The sequence below is a fragment of the Aphelocoma coerulescens genome, chromosome 2, assembly GCF_041296385.1.
Source record: "Aphelocoma coerulescens isolate FSJ_1873_10779 chromosome 2, UR_Acoe_1.0, whole genome shotgun sequence".
In the NCBI taxonomy this organism is placed as follows: Eukaryota; Metazoa; Chordata; class Aves; order Passeriformes; family Corvidae; genus Aphelocoma; species Aphelocoma coerulescens.
Genome location: NC_091015.1, coordinates 100,256,521 through 100,273,801, shown reverse-complemented (window position 1 = coordinate 100,273,801; position 17,281 = coordinate 100,256,521). Strand labels below are relative to the sequence as shown.

General features: G+C 45.0%; 1 protein-coding gene across 2 annotated transcripts in view; it reads left to right on the top strand.

The window, feature by feature from the left end:
* The first annotated feature begins 13,941 nt into the window (after positions 1-13,941).
* The window catches only part of EPB41L4B (erythrocyte membrane protein band 4.1 like 4B), a 166,238-nt gene continuing 162,898 nt past the window's right edge, over positions 13,942-17,281 (top strand). The window contains exon 1 of one of the 2 annotated variants that reach the window (XM_069004155.1): positions 13,942-14,332. In XM_069004155.1, coding sequence (XP_068860256.1) covers positions 14,045-14,332 — 288 coding nt within the window. In that variant the 5' untranslated portion in view covers positions 13,942-14,044. The remainder of the gene's footprint in view (positions 14,333-17,281) is intronic. The other variant, XM_069004154.1, reaches the window with a different exon arrangement.

Here is a 17,281-nt window from a genome sequence, read left to right as displayed (position 1 = left end):
GTGCTGCCAGACTTGCCGGAATAACTCAGGATCTGTATGTACACACCAGAGATTGCCATTCTGTACACCTTCAAAACAAGCATTGCAGGGCTTGAGTCTTAGGCAGGGAGGATTCATTTTGGGAGTGCCTCTTCCTAAGCAGACTGGTGTGCAGCACTTACAGAGTGACAGAATGGGTCAGGTTGAAGGGACCACAGTGGGTCATCTGGTCCAACCTCCCTGCTCAAGCAGGGTCATCCTGGAGCACATGGCACAGGATTGTGTCCAGATGGCTTTGAGTATCTCCGGTGAGGGAGAGTCCACAGCCTCTCTAGACAATCTGTTTCAGTGCTTGGTCACCCACACGGGAAAGAGGTTCTTCCTCATGTTCAGGTGGAACTTGCTCCCAGTTTCTGCCTGTTACCTCTTCTCCTATTGCTCAGCAGCATTGAGAAGAGCCTGGATCCATCCCCATTACACCCTCCCTTCAGATAATTAGAGGTATTGATGAAATCCCCTCTTACATTCACTTTCCACCTTCTTTTTATTTTTCAGACAGCAAACATATTTGATTTGCCAAGATCCACCTTAGAATGGAGTACAAATCCAGATGGTAGGATAGTCTGCGATACCAAGGCACAGTGTCCCTTCTAATCCCCTCTTTCTGTGGATAGAGAAAGCCACAGGTATATACAGATTACAGGTAGGAAACCAAAGAATTCCTGTATTTCAATGGTAGGTATTATAAGGCGACAGAATTGCCTCCAAATGCCTTTTCCTTAGTGTGCGAACAAGAGTTTTGTGATGGAGCTGCTCTGTTTTGCTGCCACCACACTGCCACTCCTCTGCCATGGGCTGTAACTTGCATGAGGTGGCTGAGGCAGTTTCTTGCAGGGAAGCAAGCAGTGTCTCCACAGTATGCTGCAGGGGGACGTAAGGGATTGCCCTGCCTGCTGTATCCAGCTCTTCACATGCACTCAGACTTCATGTCACTATTTTCTCTATGCTGGATAGCCACACAGCAAGGCTTTGGGCATCTGGAAGCACTCAGAAGAGGGGTGACTATCAGATAAATCCATGCAAACACAGTGTCTCACAGGTATTTGTCCATCTGGACATTGTCTTTCATTTTGCACCTTACAGCACGCAGCAGGTGATGACCCTCATCCCCACATCTTTCTTTCAGTTCCTTTGCTACTTCCTGGGCCAGGAAAGAATTAACTGCTGTGAGCTACACTGAACAATTGAGCAAAGGCAGCACCATGACAGGCAGGACTGGGACCCAAGCTGTGCCTCTGGTCCCTCAGAGAGCAGGAGTCAGGCACTCAGAGGGACAGTGCGGGGACATTGTGCCTCTCTGTGGGGATCTTTCATTGTCCTTCTTCTACACCTGCAGAGGTAGGGGTCACCACAGCCTTGCCCAAGGAACGTGGCCCTACTCTTCTCCCTCCCTACTCACATGCTGCCTGGTTGCATCCCTCCCATGAGAAAAGACCAGTCCCCCCAGTCGACTTATCTGGAGCAGTGGTGAGGTCTGGGACTCCGTATTCTTCTCTGAGGAAGATTTAATCTGTCTGGCTCTTAGCACCACCCTGTTGCTCTTTGATCAAAGATTATTTAAGTTATTATTGAAATATTGTGCTCAGACTTCTATTATGGCTGGTATTCACAGAAACAATGCTCCTCACTAGCTGAGCAAATAATGTTGAGCTGTTTGTTTTAGACAGAATTCCACATACTCACTTTATGTTACTTTCACACTGCTGGTCACGAACAATGACACTTGTCCGGGGCAACAAATAATTACTGGGAGTCATATTTTGGCGGCATTTCCAGCAAGTTTCTATAGTGAAAATTCATTTGCAGCTCTTCCAATTCCTAGGCCTTTCTTTAGGAATCAGACATCTGATTGGCTTTGGGGTTTTGTATTCTGATGAGTGCCAGACTTCCTCACTGTGTTCCCATTCTTTACATTTTAACCATGTTTGCAAAATGTCAAACACATAAATCAGTTTGTCTTTTGTCAGATATGGAAGATTATTGTCTGGAAAGATCAGCAGCCACTAACCTAGCTGAATCCATGCTGTTTGTTTGCTAATTCTACTGTGGACACCTTGGCTCCCAGGTATTCTCTAGTTTAAGCATTAGCAAAATATCTTTTTAATTGCAAGGTTGTTTAGAGTAGCAGATACAGAGTCAGAGCAATGGCCACAGACCAAGACTAATGATTTTAAATGTTTGATGTTGCTACTCAGTTTAGATACCTGACATGGCATAGATGGACATGTATTTTCAAAGCAGAGTTGCTTAGTCCAACCTGAAAAATCTATACCTATAGCTGATGTGAGCTATAGGTCAAGCTTAAGAAGTTAGTAGATGCTATTGACAATCCTGGAACTTTGCCAAAAAACTTCCTGTCGAGGCTTTTATTTGTTTTGATTTGGTTTGTTTTTTTCAAGTGCTCGTGAGAATCATAGAATTATGATAGAATCATAGGATGGTTTGGGTTGGAAGGGACCTTAAAGAGCATCTAGATCAATTCCCCTGCCATGGCAGGGACACCTTCCACTACAACACGTGGTGGCTCAAAGCCCCATCCAACCCAGCCTTGAACAATTTCAGGGATGGGACACCCTGTTCCCCTTTTTTGTTTGTTTGTTTCCAATAAAGATTTCAGAAAGTTGTTTCCAAGCTATATTTTGGAACAATAAGTGCACTTCAACTGCTGCCCCACTTAACAGAGAGAATTTGGACTTGCTGAAATTCATCATGCATTTGAAAACTGTTATATGGCATATCTAACAATCCAAATTATTGTTTGCTAATCCAATTACACATTTTAATTAAACTGTGCAAAGTTCAGTGCTGCTGTGAGGTTTTATATCTGCCTCTTGGTTCATTTTATTTTATAATTTTTAGGTGTTATCAGATGACAGAGCTCTTGCTCAGAAAAACAAAGGTGAGGTGTCTGCATATTGGCACACTGAGTGGGTAGCTCTCACACACTCCCGTCACTCTTTCCTGAACAGTCAAGTCAGATAAAATTGCAGATCCTATCATTAGCAAAGGCATCCAGTCCATTCCTCTGCCACTGGTTCACTCCTGGCTGTATATTTACTTCTGTTTCCTTGTGGCCATCACCCAAACTTCAAATCTGCTCAGAATACTCTTATGGGATCTGGGCCCAAACTGATGTGAAAGATTTGTTACATAAACTAGCAAAGCCCAGAAATAGACTGAGGGAGTGCACATGAACTCTGTTAATTCCACCCAGAAAAGGCAAGCTGAAGTATAACTTAGCTGTAGTTGCTTTGTACTTGACAAAAGACCCCTGCTATTCAAGCACACCCTTCACTCCACAACATGTCATCTATTCTCATGCTTCTGGGACAGAAGGAAGAGGAGAATGATAACTCCTCTATAACCAGACACAGGAACCCTTTCTCTTCATATGAGAGTGACCCACACAATACTCTCTTCTTCCTAAGGAAAGGAAGAGGGGGGCAGAGAACCAACCTTCCTAAGTGGAGAGGTCTGATGAGCTGTTACATCCCAGAGTGCTGCTTTCAGGACCAGCAAGAGCTTTGAGCTAGCAACCAACTCTGCTCCGAGAGAGCAATCTTTCCTGTTCCCTATGCACAAATAGGGATGATTCTGAACCAATAAAAAGTGACTGACCATCCCTGTAAGCAAGCAATATCACCATGACTACTCCTCTTCTGCTTGTAGACAGGATATCAGATCTTGCCTACCACTGAAGGATGGAAAAAAAAAGCAGTACAACTCATTACAAGCACAGGACTAGGACAGGCACTCATCTTTCCTGACACTTCTCAGGACAAAGACTAGTAGAGCTTTAACTCTCATCCATGCTTCTACACCACCACCAGTGAGACAAGAGAAAGAATAGAAAAGCAGTCCTATAATCCTTTAATTTTATTATATGGAGCTTTACTCTTTTCTTTACCAAGTTCATATTGTCAGATTAATTTATTTTATTTTTAATTATTTTAAACATCAATTCTTTAATTTTGAGGTTTTTTTCATTTTGAATTATCTTACACCTCCAAAAGTCTCCTCCAAGTCTGTTTTAGGAAAACTAGAAAGAGCCATTTTCCTGCTGTGATATGGGATGTTAGACAACCCTGCTACTTGATGGGTGAAGAGCCAGGTTCCATGCTGGCAATGGGCTTCTCATCAACTGCTGATTAAGATTTGTAAAATTATACATTAGCTGATAGCTGAGATCTGTAATTGTGCTATTAACTATGACTGCCAAAGGAGGCAGTAGGAAGATTCCAGCCAGCAGGCCACCACTCTTGCTAGCATGATCATAAGCTCTGTCCTGCATCAGCATTTAGGATGTGCTTTACCTGGGACGGGACTTCAAGGCCACCCACCACCACCAGCAGCCCAGCCACCCGTCTGTCATGATGTATTCCTGCTGTGGAAAGCTGGGTGTTGGTGTAGCACAGGTTGCAGTGTCTGCTTAGTCAGTGGTTTCACTTCATACTAAAGGTTATGTAAGATCTGGAGTGCGGCTGTCTCCCTGCTCATCCACCAGCAGAAGCAGCCAGGGAGCCCTTCTCACCCTTTCTGATGTGTCCTCTGTATCTCAGAGCTGGAGGCACTACCCCTGCACAGCTCCCAGCTCTCCCAGTTGGCTGGGCAGAACTCCAGTTTGGGATTCAGTTTGGGGTTGCAGCCAGTTATCTTATCTTATCTGCAGAGGTTTTTGCCTGAAACCAGGCCTGAAGAGTTTTCAGTCCTCACAAGTGAGGGGGATTTTTTTGTCTGACTTTTTACCAGAGGAGGCTATACCGCTCTGGGTTTCATTCTTTTTAGGTAAACAACTCTCTAGTCTGTGTAGATGTGCCTCCAGGCAGGTATAGATACATTTTAGGACTTGAATAAATACCTCAGCTACACATTTGATCTTGGCAAGCAGGGAGTTATGTCACCACGCAGGATGAAGATGGCCCTTGTAACATAGGTAGATGAGAGATAACTTTCCAGAGATACACCTCTGTTCTAACTTATACATGGCAGTGTTCCTTTCTGAGCTATCTGAAGCCTCTAAAGGAATTTCTTTCGATTCAATGTGCTCGAAAAATTAATAGTTTTCACCCTTACGAAAACCCAAAATTTTCATGATTGGGTCAGATAAAGAATAAAATGCATGCTTAGCCTCTGAGTTTGAGGGAAGGGTGATGAGCATGACAGTCAGAGAGAGCATGGTGACACTAGGCATGGCTATGCACAGTTCCATTTCTTCTGTTGCCCCTGGAAAATAAAACAGGATTACCTTTCTCCCCATGCCTAAGCAGGTGTTTCACAGAAACTGTCTGACTGGCTGAGGGGGCTGGCCACATTCATCCAAAACACAATTTTCTGAGAAGCTGGTCTTTGAAAGAACATGTGCATCAACAAGTAAACACTTTCTCCATCCTATTTTTTTTTTTTTAACCTGAGAGGTGAGTATTCCTCCCACAGTGAAAGAACCCTTGGTAAACTCCTGCTCGGGAGCCCAGCCGCTCCTAATATTAGCTTGCGCCATTATGCAAATGCAGCACTGGTGTTCCCACAGTCTGGGGAGGGACCCAATCCCAGCTTCCCACAGCATCCAACGCTGCCTACAGCCTGGGCTCTGCCATCACTGAAGACTGAAGCATTTGTCTGTACTTCAGTTCTGACTTGGGTTTTACCAGCTGCTGTCACTGGATGTACTTGTTGCTGCTCTGTGCTTGAGAGTCTCTCTCTGCTCCAGTTTTCAAATGCAATTAAACAGTAATTGCTGAGAATACACAACTTCAGCTGCTAATATTTGAGAGATGGTGGTGAAAACAAGATTTCAATCATAATGCTTTATCACAATTCCTACACGTAAACCTAATCCAGTAACTTTCTGTTTACCTTTCCTGGGTAACTGTATAAACCTGCTCAGCAATTTCAAAAGACATTGAAAAACCACAAAACCCTGAGTTTTTTTCATTGTTTAATTTAATCTCCCAGCAAAGCCTGAGAAGACATTAGAGCTCCTGACAAAAAGTAAGCAGTCCATTTCTCCACACTCAAGAGCTATTCCAGTAGTGCACTGAAACTCTTTTTCAGTCAGGTCAAATGAACTATATTGACTCCATTTCTCCGCTAAATAGGATCCTAGTCTGGACACAATGGAACTCAAACATTACGGGGTTCCAAGCTGATAGCTGCTAGCGTTTGGCTCAATGGTTCTGGGATAAGTTTCAAGCCCTGGCTAAGATGCTAACATGTTGGTATACCCCTGTGGAGGACCAGGTCCAGAAGAGTTGAAATCTCTTTTCTTCCCACCTCTCTTCAAAATGCCCCCTCACCTCCTTGGAGCACAGGAGGGGAGCAGTCGGTAGCCCTCGCCCTATCACTGATCCTCTTGCATCATGCAAGGCAACCTCAATGAACAAATGTTTACAGCCCAGTCTATTCTCCCATTTAATTTTGCTCATCTATGATGGTGAGAATACTTAAATATCCAAACAGAGAATACTTATGGTTGCCTGCCTGTTAGCACAATTTTTTTACGCCTGCCTCTAAAACTGTAAACATTGGAATCAAACATCTGTTGTGCTTTCAGCAGGAAAAGGGATTACAGTGAGGTACAACTACTAACATTTTCTTTATTTCTGGCTCAGGCTTTTTTTTTTTTAATTGCTAAGAGTTCTAACACAATGATCTTATACACAATATAAAAGAACTTACATTTAAATACTCACATTTAAATAGGCTTACGATTATTTTCACTACATCTTAATAATTTTCACTACATCTTAATAATTTGAATGACACATGCCTTACTCTTTTATGAGCTGCCAGGGTAAAAAATTCCTGTCTAGCCCAGCAAAATTCTCTCTGCATGGCTTCACACCAGTGAACAAGAAAGGAACACTCCACAAATCTCCAGTTTTCACCTAAAGTCGCCCAGTGACTTTCAGGTCTGCAAGTGGTCCTACTGTCAAGGTGTAAGACAGATATTTTCTGTGCTGCAAATGTTAGAAGAGTTCATACATTCAAACTTGTAAAGGAGTCAGAATCATGCCATTGCTTCTGAAAGAAATCAGCATCCAGTCAACTGAGTTTAGGTGTGGCTGAAGGCATGCCAAAGTATTTTGGAGAAAATAACTATGGGAATTAATGTTCTTATAAAAATGATGCTATGTAAATTTTTTTGTTCATTTCAGGCAGAACTCTCTGTATCAGTCATGTTCATTTTTAGAGTGACTTGATTTTTAGACAGATTTCTTCTGTGCTGTAACTTGGACTACACTTAAGGGAAATAGAGCTAAACAAAGAAATAGTTGTTTCCATTGCTTCAGCAACATGTTATAATATTGCCAAAGTTATCAAACTTTCTTATGAAAATATAAAAACATTTCTTTATAATTAAATCTTAGTATATATAAAAGGACACTTATAATATTATTAATTTATATATTTTTAAACTTCTCCTGCTCAAGATGTAGTGGCCAGCACTTTGCTGTGTGTTACTATGCAGCCATGTCTTCTGAGCAGAAGCAGCCCTTCATGTTTGTATTTTAGAGGAAACATACCTTTCTGTATCACTGACTTTAGAAAGATAAGAAAAATAAAGTTATTTCTCTACATGCTTGGGACTCACTGTGTTTCCTCCTGATAAATTCGCAAGATACAAATTTCCTTCCAGTAATGTAAGGAGGATCTTTCTGATCTGTCTGCATACTCCAGCCAGTCTACATGACTTTACTTTTGGCTTTGGGAAAGGGCTTCTGAAAACCTGCCAGAAGTTTTTCCCAGTGACTTCAACTGGGAAATTGCCATAAGCATGGGAAATTCTCAAGACAAAGACAATATGAACCCTTTTCTACCCTTCAGCAGCATCACAACCCTTTCTGTGGTCTAAGTGTCTCTCCACCTTACACTGCCATCATCTGACGGAGGATCCTGAGAGACTAAAAATACTGTTAAATAAAAATGTGTTTATGTGACAACAGAAAGAAAACAGGCTCAAAAGAATATGAGAGTGTTCTGATGCCATCACTGCAGGATGGCACAGGAAAGTGTGTGCATGGCACAGTGCCTGGCAATAAAAAGAGGAAAATGCTGGGCAAGAAGCAGTCTCTTTTGACAGTACATGTACATTATTAATATTTGATGGAGGAAGGGAAGGGGGGGAGAATGATTCCAAATAGATTTCCTTTAGCTGGTGCTGTAGTTCTTATGAAATGAAAACCCCACAAACTCAGTAGGAAAGTAGCATGTCAGGAAACTTAAGTGATAAGTAGCTGTTCAGTCACAAAATCTCTAAAATATTTTCCCCTCCAGGTCGTATATTATGAAGAGATATTGCTTTCCAATCTTATGATAGATTTCACTTTTTTTCACTGGGATAAATTTGCATTTGTGTCTGACAATCAATCTTGGAAGCTGAAGTCCATATACACACAAGAGGGGACTGTACACTTCCCCCTAGTTATGCCACACAACAGAAATGAAAAGCCATGCTGTAGGGTGAGTAGTGATTCAGTCCTTCTACAATTTTCCTCTTTCAAACACCAATGCAGTTTTACTAGTGTGGCAGATTCTTGTTCATTTGGAAGTAGATGGTGTTGTTTCAGTCTATACTCAGGTTATCTGTCAGATATAGATAACGTTTTAATTAATATCTATTTTACATCCTAGAATGAGCTGTTTGCTGTTCAGGAAAATGCAGCTTCTAAAAAAGAACAGTTACAGAACATTTCTATTTTATGAAACAACTTTGTAATATGTCAACAGTTTGGTTCCACATCCCTCAGGTTTCAGCAAAACCTGTGCTAGATAATGTAAGTTTAGAAATAAAACCTGCATTTTTAAAAAAATTGCTTTTATTTATAATGGCCCCAATGGTTCAGTCTTTCAGTTCTGATTTTTCCATCCTGTTTTCTTGTTACTGGTAGACTCAGGACAAATAAACTGACTCAGCAGCCATGTCAGTGGCTTCATGTTTTTCTTTTTTGCTGCTTTTCCATTTTTGCTCCCTTAGAAATACTTAGTTTTATTGACTCATCTCTTCATTTGTTGACTAGTTTGCCTCCAAATAATTCCTCCTCTTGAAGTACAGTGCCCTGGCTACTCCTCTTGTTCTCTCAAACAGGTGAAGAGCTGAAATCTCCAAATGAGGAGGGGATCTCCTTTCTGCCGCCAGTGTAACATCCAGGCAGTGGAGTACCCAGAGTATCTGACTTAAGCTTCTTTTAATTGACCAAATCTAATGTGATGCTTGTTCATTATAACCTTCACCTTTTTCTCAGTCTATTTTTAATACATATTGAAGGTTTCCAGCAGTTCCTCATAAGTGGTTTGTTGCCCCATCAGACCTATACAAGGTACCATTCAGCACTGCAGTGTCAGTCAAAGGTATTTTTGTTGCAAATTTTAGACCTTATTAATCCATGCACAGCACAAGAAGCCATGGATATCTATTTTCAGTGGAGATAGAATTAAAAGATACATAATTACTGTTAGAAAATATTCCTAGCAAACTTTACTCTTTCGGTGTGTGATGTTTGCTTATAGGTAACATTCTGAGCAGTCTTCTAGGCTCACCAAAGATTAGTATCAAAACAGTCCACCAGTGGAAAGATGCTTCAATTTTTCAGCTGAGCATCTGTTATCTTTACAATTTAACAAAGCATTGAAAATGTTTTTCATTAATGCTTTAAACCTTATCATAAGTTTGAATATAAATAATATTCAATATTATTTCTATGCATTGAGGTCAGTAAAAAACTGATGAAATTCTCACTAAAGGAAAGAACATCTGATTAAGTCATATTGAACCTGCTTATTAGATGGATGGGAGGCATTGCAAAGTGTTCACTCAGCAAGAAACATTTCTTTCTGTAGATTTTCTAATGGAAAGGTTGTTATTCTCACATGTTTATGAACAAATCTCTCTGGGTATACAAGAACAGCTCTTTGAGTGGACACATTTATTCTGCAATGAGCTACTATTTTATTTATTCTGACAAAAAAAAAAAGTAATTTTTTTCTGTATATAAGGATTAACATGAACAGCAATAGCTGCCAAAAGTCATGCCTACGGTAACACTGATATTTAAAATGGAGAAGTATTAATTTTTTTCCTTAATCAAGGACTTTTGAAACACTTGGAGAAGAGCAAGGAAAGTCCTGACTACTTATGATCATGTGGTACATTTTTCAGGGATTCAGCATCGTGGTCCTATGATTTGCATAACTTTCTGCCTATTCAAACACAGATTTCCATTACAATTGTGTAAGAGATTCTTAGTATTTTTCTCTGCTGTTAAACAGCTGCTGCATTTCAGTGTTGGTGAAATAGTTCTACATCATTTTCCTTTTTTTAAATGAAGTGCTTTGGGATCTCTCCAGCTGAAACATGGACTAGAAATGCAAGTTATCTTAGCCACATAACTCAGAATTACCTTTGCATTTTGATCTAAATCTGTATCTGGATATACAAAAATCCTGAAAACCAGAGACATTAGACCTGCTCATATAACTGACACGCTTTTGTGGAAAATAAACAGATAGAACTGCCATCTGCTATATGAGTGCTGTAATCCAATGAATGCTAGTGCTGAAAAGTATTCCCTTTAATGAAATTTTTAGTACAAAAAGTTTAATTTCATTTATATGTTTAGAAAACAAGCCCCAAAAAATTAATATCCAAAAGCTTGAGTGAATGTACGTCATAACTTCTCAAGTTTCTGCTTCCTCCCCAGTTTTATTAACATAGACTTTTGGGTTTGCACCAATACTTGCTCTTTGAATCTGTTTATGTAAGTTTCCTCCAAGTAATGACTGTAACAAAACATACCCTGGCAGAAACTTGCAAAATATAAGCCTGTTTAACTTACTCAGTAAAGATAACATTTCTTCAAAACTGCAGAAAAAGAAACTCTAGCTGCATGTAAATTAAATTTAGAACACTCCTTTGCATAGAGTGAAAGTCTGGCAGGCCAGGAAAAATCCATAAATGTGATTGCAGTGACAGAAATTAAAACAAGAAAGAGGTCTCCGATGTCCAGGCAGCACATGCATGCCTCGTGCAGGAGAAGTCTCTTCACAGAACTGTTCGTGGCTTGCTCCCCATCCCCATCACATGGCTGCCTCCATTTCCAAGCTTTCCAAAAGTTTCCAGACAAGATTTGTACAAAACCAAAATGCTGAATGAAAGAGCAAGAATAAAATGCCTACCAAACTTTTATGTAGTTATTTAGCTACAAGCAGCAACAGGGCTAGCGATTCCCCATCTTGCTGCTACTACCTTGATGTCAGTAAGGATTTGGGTAAATGCTCTCCCATTTCCACACTGCTTAGAACCATGGCAAAGCCGTGGGTAAGACTGGTTACTGGCAAGGATTGCTACCAGAACTTCAATATGGGTTAGGAAAAATGGTTTGCCTAGGTCACCACCTTCACCTTTCCTGTGGCAGTAATCAATTCACGGCTCTTAGTGGACACTGGAGTATTCCATGGGAGGTTGATGTTGCAGTGGAAGGCTATTTTGAAAAAGATTTAAAAGTAATGCCCTTAGCTACAATGCAGATGAGCACCACGGCAGTTTCTGCTTGTGCCTTTCATTAGAAGCAAGTAGCAGGCACTCTGAGGAGGGACTGCAGGACAGGTGCCAGCAAACCAAACCCCTTCAGGGCCTGGCAATCTGAAAATGGAGAGAGGATGTAAATGAGTGAAACATAGAAATAAAAATCTGAATATAAATGCTAGTTTAAATACTTCTCGAGGCATCCTCAGTACCACAGTTGCTCAAGGTTTTTGTTTCAGGGCTAAAGATAGCTCTGCTGGTAACATGAGACAAAATAACGGTGGGATTGTTTTACTCGGAGAGGCTGAGTACTAAGGAACCAGCTTTATTTCCTCCCACCACCAGCTCCTTCCAAAAGATCCTTTACTGTGAGAATTACCTTGTATTTCTTAACATGAGACTTAATGGGACCTCAGCATCTCTATGGCAGTTCTGTAAATGCAGGACTGCCTCTGGGGTATGGCCATTGGTCTGTATCAGGTGTGCTGCTAATGTAAGTCAAGCAAGCCTACGTTTATGCATTTTAAAATACCAGACTTCTGTTTCCATGACAGAAGTTGAAAGAGACAAAGGGCTGAAGTCTCACAGCTTCAGAGTTAAAAAGATTTTTAGCACGGCAAAAGACTTGCTCGGTTTTCTGCCAGCCCAGTCCCAAGTGATGCAAGACCTCTCTTCCACCCCACTCTCCTTTGCACCAGAATTGCTGTAGCTCCCTCAAGAGACGAGAGTATTTCTGCTGAATTTCCAATTCTTAAGATAATTTGTGCTGCTTGTGGTATGCAAACGAGCTTTATGGGACTGGGATATCTTCACAGTGTTCAAAGCAGTGAAAAAACCTCAAGGTATGCTACACCATTCAGGATATGAAAGAAAATTGAAATTCTGCTCCTAATGCAAGGAAAAAAAAAAAAACCAGAAAAAAACCCCCATAATCTGTAGTAAGTGTCTACTTTTGACTGTGAGCATTAGCAGGCAAAGATTAGCACCTTTCCACTCTGTTTCTATAAAAGCTCTTTTATGCAGCCATATAGTGCAGAAGGGCTGCAGGTAGATCTCTGCCAAAGATCATGCAGTTCAGTGACGGTCTTGGCTAATGAGACACTTCAAGACCTGATCCAGGGCATTGAAGGAACATGGAAAAGGATGCAGAAGCAGCAGGCAGTTACCTAATACTATCAAGTCTCAATAAAAAATGACAAGCTGAGACATTTTGGCAGGCTTTCTGAATACTTAATAGGACAATGCTTGTGTAAACGGGCCTGGAAGTAAGGTTAAGAAAAATAAATTCACAGCAGAAAAAACCCCAAACCCACCCCTTAGAAGCAGCAAATTATTTCAGTTCAAAGCTCCTCAGATCACATCTGACCGTAAGGTGACAGAATTAGCCTCACTGATTGTTTCTGTGAGACATGATTCACGTCCAGTATTTTATACGTAGCAATTCAGCAAAAGCGCTCCCACCCGAGCCAGAATACATAAATATTTAACTTTTTGGCAGAGCGACCGTGAGAGTATTTGTACCTATGGATTTTCTGTGACAGATAAACAAACCCGTACTCCTTCCTCACAGCTACAGAAGCGAAAGGGAGTAAAACCCCGGGACGGTCTGGAGGGTCTGCTTTTTCCATGGGACCAAGTTCTCACAGCGGTTTCCTTAAACCACCAGACCGCGCTGATCGCAAAGGCAAATGCGGGAGCATTCCCACGCACCGGGCAGACGTGTCTGTGCACAAGGGATGTAGGCGGCGGCGGGAGAGGCGGTGCGCTGCCCTCCTCCTCCTCCTCCCGGCGGGATCCGCCGCTTTGGCCACCCCCAACACAGGCGAGACCCGTCCTTCTGCCTGCGCCCAGTTCTCCATCCCCCTCGTCTTTTTTTATTTCGTAAATAACTTCCCCCATCCCCTCTTCCGCCGGTCCGAAGGGGCGGAAGCGGCAGACGGGCGCGGGCGGGGACGCGGGGCGGGGGCGGCCCGGAGAGCTCAGCGCGAAGCACGGGCTGCCCGGGGCAGAGAGGCTCCGAGCCCCCGCCGCTACTCTCCCCTCCCCGGCCCGGGGGCGGTGGCGAGGGGCTGCCGTCGCGTAGACGCCACCTCAGCGGCCGCGGAGCCGGGGCAGTTTCTGGAGGAGCGGAGCAGAGCGGAGTGGAAAGGCTCGGCTCTTCCGCACCTGAGCTGCGGGGCGCTCGCCCCAACCTCCCCCGCAGGTGGCCGCTCGCCTCCCGCCTCAGCAGCTCCCCCTGCCCGCCACGCCGGTCGCGGACCCCGGTGCGCGGCGGCGGGAGGAGCCGCGTCCCGCCCCGCCCCGCCGTGCCGCTGCCGGGCGGCGCTGCAGAGGGCGGAGCGGGCGGCGGGGCGGTGCGGCCGGCTCCCGGCGCGGGCTGGCTCCCGGCGGGCGGCGCTGCTGCGTTGCTCTGGGAGGCGCCGCGGTGCCGGGCGCGGAGCTGCGGGCTCGGGGGTGTGAGCGGCCGGGCAGGGCGCCCCCAGGATGCTGCGGTTCCTGCGCAGGACCTTTGGCCGGCGGTCGATGCAGCGCTACGGGCGAGGAGCCGGGCGAGGTGGGCTCGGCGGCGAGGGGGACGAGCGGGACGGGGGGCTGCGAGGAGCGGCCGCCGCCGCCGTCGGCTCGGGAGGTTTCCCCTCCTCGCCGCACCCCGGAGGGGTCGTGCACAGCGCCGGAGTGCCCGTCCACATCCCGGCGGCCGGCGGCAGCAAGCCGGTGCTGCAGTGCCGCGTCCTTCTCCTGGACGGGACCGAAGTCAACGTGGAGCTGCCGGTGAGTAGCGTGCGCTTACCTCCGCCGCCTGCAAAACGGCGCCTGCAGCTACCCTCTCCCCTCCTCCGCATCGTCCCCCCCTCCCTGGCGACGGGCACCTGCGAGTGCCCCCCCCCGGCCGCACAACAGGCGCCGTTCGCCAGGAAAGCCTCGCTAGTTTCGTCCTTCCCTCCGCGGGCGCCCTCGCCGCCGTCCCCGCCTGCATGCACCTGCTGCCAGGTGCGCGGCGCGCCTCCCCGCCATGACCGCCGCCCGCCCCCGTCCTGCCCGCGGGAGCCGTCTGCGCCCTTCTTCCCTCTCCCCGGAGCCAGCGGGGAGGTGGGCGCCCGCTCTCCTCCTCGCCTGCGCTGCCGAAAACAGCCCCTTGCAGCGCTGCCTTCCGCGGCGCCTCTCCCGGGAGGGGCCATTCCCGCGGTGCGGGCGCTACCTGTGCCTTCCCCGGCTGGTGCGGGGGGCTGCCCGCTGACTCCGCCCGACGGCACCGCCGGCCGTGGGGGGCACCCCGACGTGCTGCCCGGGTGGGAACGGAGCCTCCGCGGGGCAGCGGTGCCTTTGGCCTCGCTGCCCTCCGGCTTGCAGCCCCCAGCCCCGCGGCACCTGTGGCGCCGCGGGGAGAGCGAGGCGCGGCCGGGCTGCCTCCGCCGCGGCGGGGGTCTCCGGGGGGTCGCTGCCTCCTTCTCCTCCTTAGTTCTTGTTTCCCCCCGCCCCCGCGGCCGGGGCCGGTTGAAGGGCCCTCCGGGATGCCCAAGGCGCTCTGCCCGTCCTGTGGCACCTGGCTGCGGGGCCGGGGTCAGGGGTAAGCCCGGGCGGCTCCGGGGGTGCAGCCCGACCTGGCCCGTGGGTGCGGGGACCGTGCCGGCGCTGAACTTTCTCCCCTCCCGCCGCTGTGCGGGAGGAATGAGGAAGGGACGGTGCCGGCCTGTGGGGCTGTGCTTGTGTTGTTTGTGCCTGCTCGCTGAGGTTGGGCCGCGTTTGTAGGTGTTTCAGCATCCCTAGAGCCCGTTGTGTGTCCTTTTCTCTCTCTTAAAGGCAGCTGCACCGTGTGTATCGGCAATTTGCAGTTTTGTTTTTTCCATTCCTCACAGCTGCTAGATACTCAACACCCATCCTTTTTTGCTGACCTTTTCCCTCCCTCTTGAAACCCAAGTTTCCCATGAAATAGTATGGAAGTTTATCATGTTTGAAAAACATTTAATCTTCTTTCCATTTCAGCCCAGATAGTCAACAGCCATTAAGCTTGGTCTAAAAAAACAGGTGGGGGAACTTAGTAATAGTGAGTGTAGCAACCTGAGAAATTGTGCACTGCTTCAATCTCCAGCAGTATAAAAGAGAGGGCTTTTTTGGAGTACCTTTAGACTCTTGTTAGGTGCCTTTCATATTAGCTGTCATCTGTATATATTGGCACCATTTCACTAAAACATGGAATTTGGCAACCCTATTGTTTCTGCTTAAAAGAAACAGAAGAGATTGAGTAAGACTCTTACAAGTGAATACAGAAGTATGTGAACGGAGCCACCTAGAGATACTTGCTGCAGCATTATCAGGCCTCCCTACATTGCACATTTCCAGATATTTGAAATGGTAATGTATTTCCTCTCCCCACATCTCCTTCACAACTTGCTGCACTCCTCCTAGCATCTCAGCACAAATCTTTTATAAAGTAGACTTGATGATTGTTATCAGTGTGCAAAGGGTTTACTTACAGAGGTCTGTGTCAATAAGTTTGGTAAATATTTTGTGTAAGGTTATACTCTGATTTATCAAAGGTCAGATTTTTCTCTAGAGCCCGTTTGAGATGGTCTGACGATTTGTAGCATCAGAAAGTGAGGTAATGACACTCTTAGTCCTTGAGTGCTGAAAATGTATGGACATATCTGCCTGACGCAGTAAAGAAGCTGTGGAGCATTCTTGCTTGAACTGACCTCCAAATGAAGCTTAGACTTGCCAGCGTTCTCAGAATGTGAGCTGCACGTGTGGTGGTTGTAGCTCATTTGTCCAAAGACAGAGTAAGAAGTTGGCGGGTTTTTTTTCACCCAAATCCCTAGACTGATGGAGGGCTTTGGAACATGTAATAGCTGTCGGTGTTTTGAGGATTAAAAACTGTTCTGTTGAATTACATATCTGTTTGTCATGTTTTTTCCCTTTCTTTCACAGAAAGTAACACCCACACTGAGAGTTAGAAAAACTGAAAGAGGCGTTGCACCATTTATAGAAGTTGATCAGTAAAGTTTCTCTGAGCTTTGCAGGTCTAGATTTTATGGGAATAGGGCATGAAACAGAACGTGCTTTAATACTGAGAAGCTGAGGTGCAGGACTGGTTAAGCTGAATGAATTGAGTAGAATCTCTTAAAAAAAAAAGTGTATGGTGGTTTCTCTCATTTCAGCTCAAATTTTATCAAAAGGAGGGAGTGTGGGCTTCATCACCAGTGAGCAGCTTACTCACGAAGTCAAGTATGGAGATGATTGCAGAGGATTTCACTGTGCTGCTGATTGTGTTTGCAAGCACTTATTTCAGGAGATACCGACATCTATAAAATGTGCTCTTTTTACTACATGGTGACATTGCACCCCTCTTGCCCTTCTAGTTGGAAAAGGAACTTGTTGATATTAGAACACAATACTCTTGCAACTACAACTTTTTAGGCTATCTCTAAGACTTCATTTAGAAGTAATTGAAAGGTTTATTGGATTTCAAAGACTACGGGGTTTATTTACTTGTGTGAAGGAATGACAGAAGAGGCCTGACTGGAGGAAAACTAGCTATATACATAGAAAAAAAGTTCAGGGTTTCTTTTTTTTTTCCCCAGTTATTGTTTCATGGGTTTTTTTAATATTCAAATAAAACTGAAACCCTGAAACTTCTGTCCAAGTTAAATGTATCAGGTTCTGCCACAATGTTTTCTTGTATGGGGGCTGTTGGAAAAAAAAATCCTACATCAGTAAATTGAT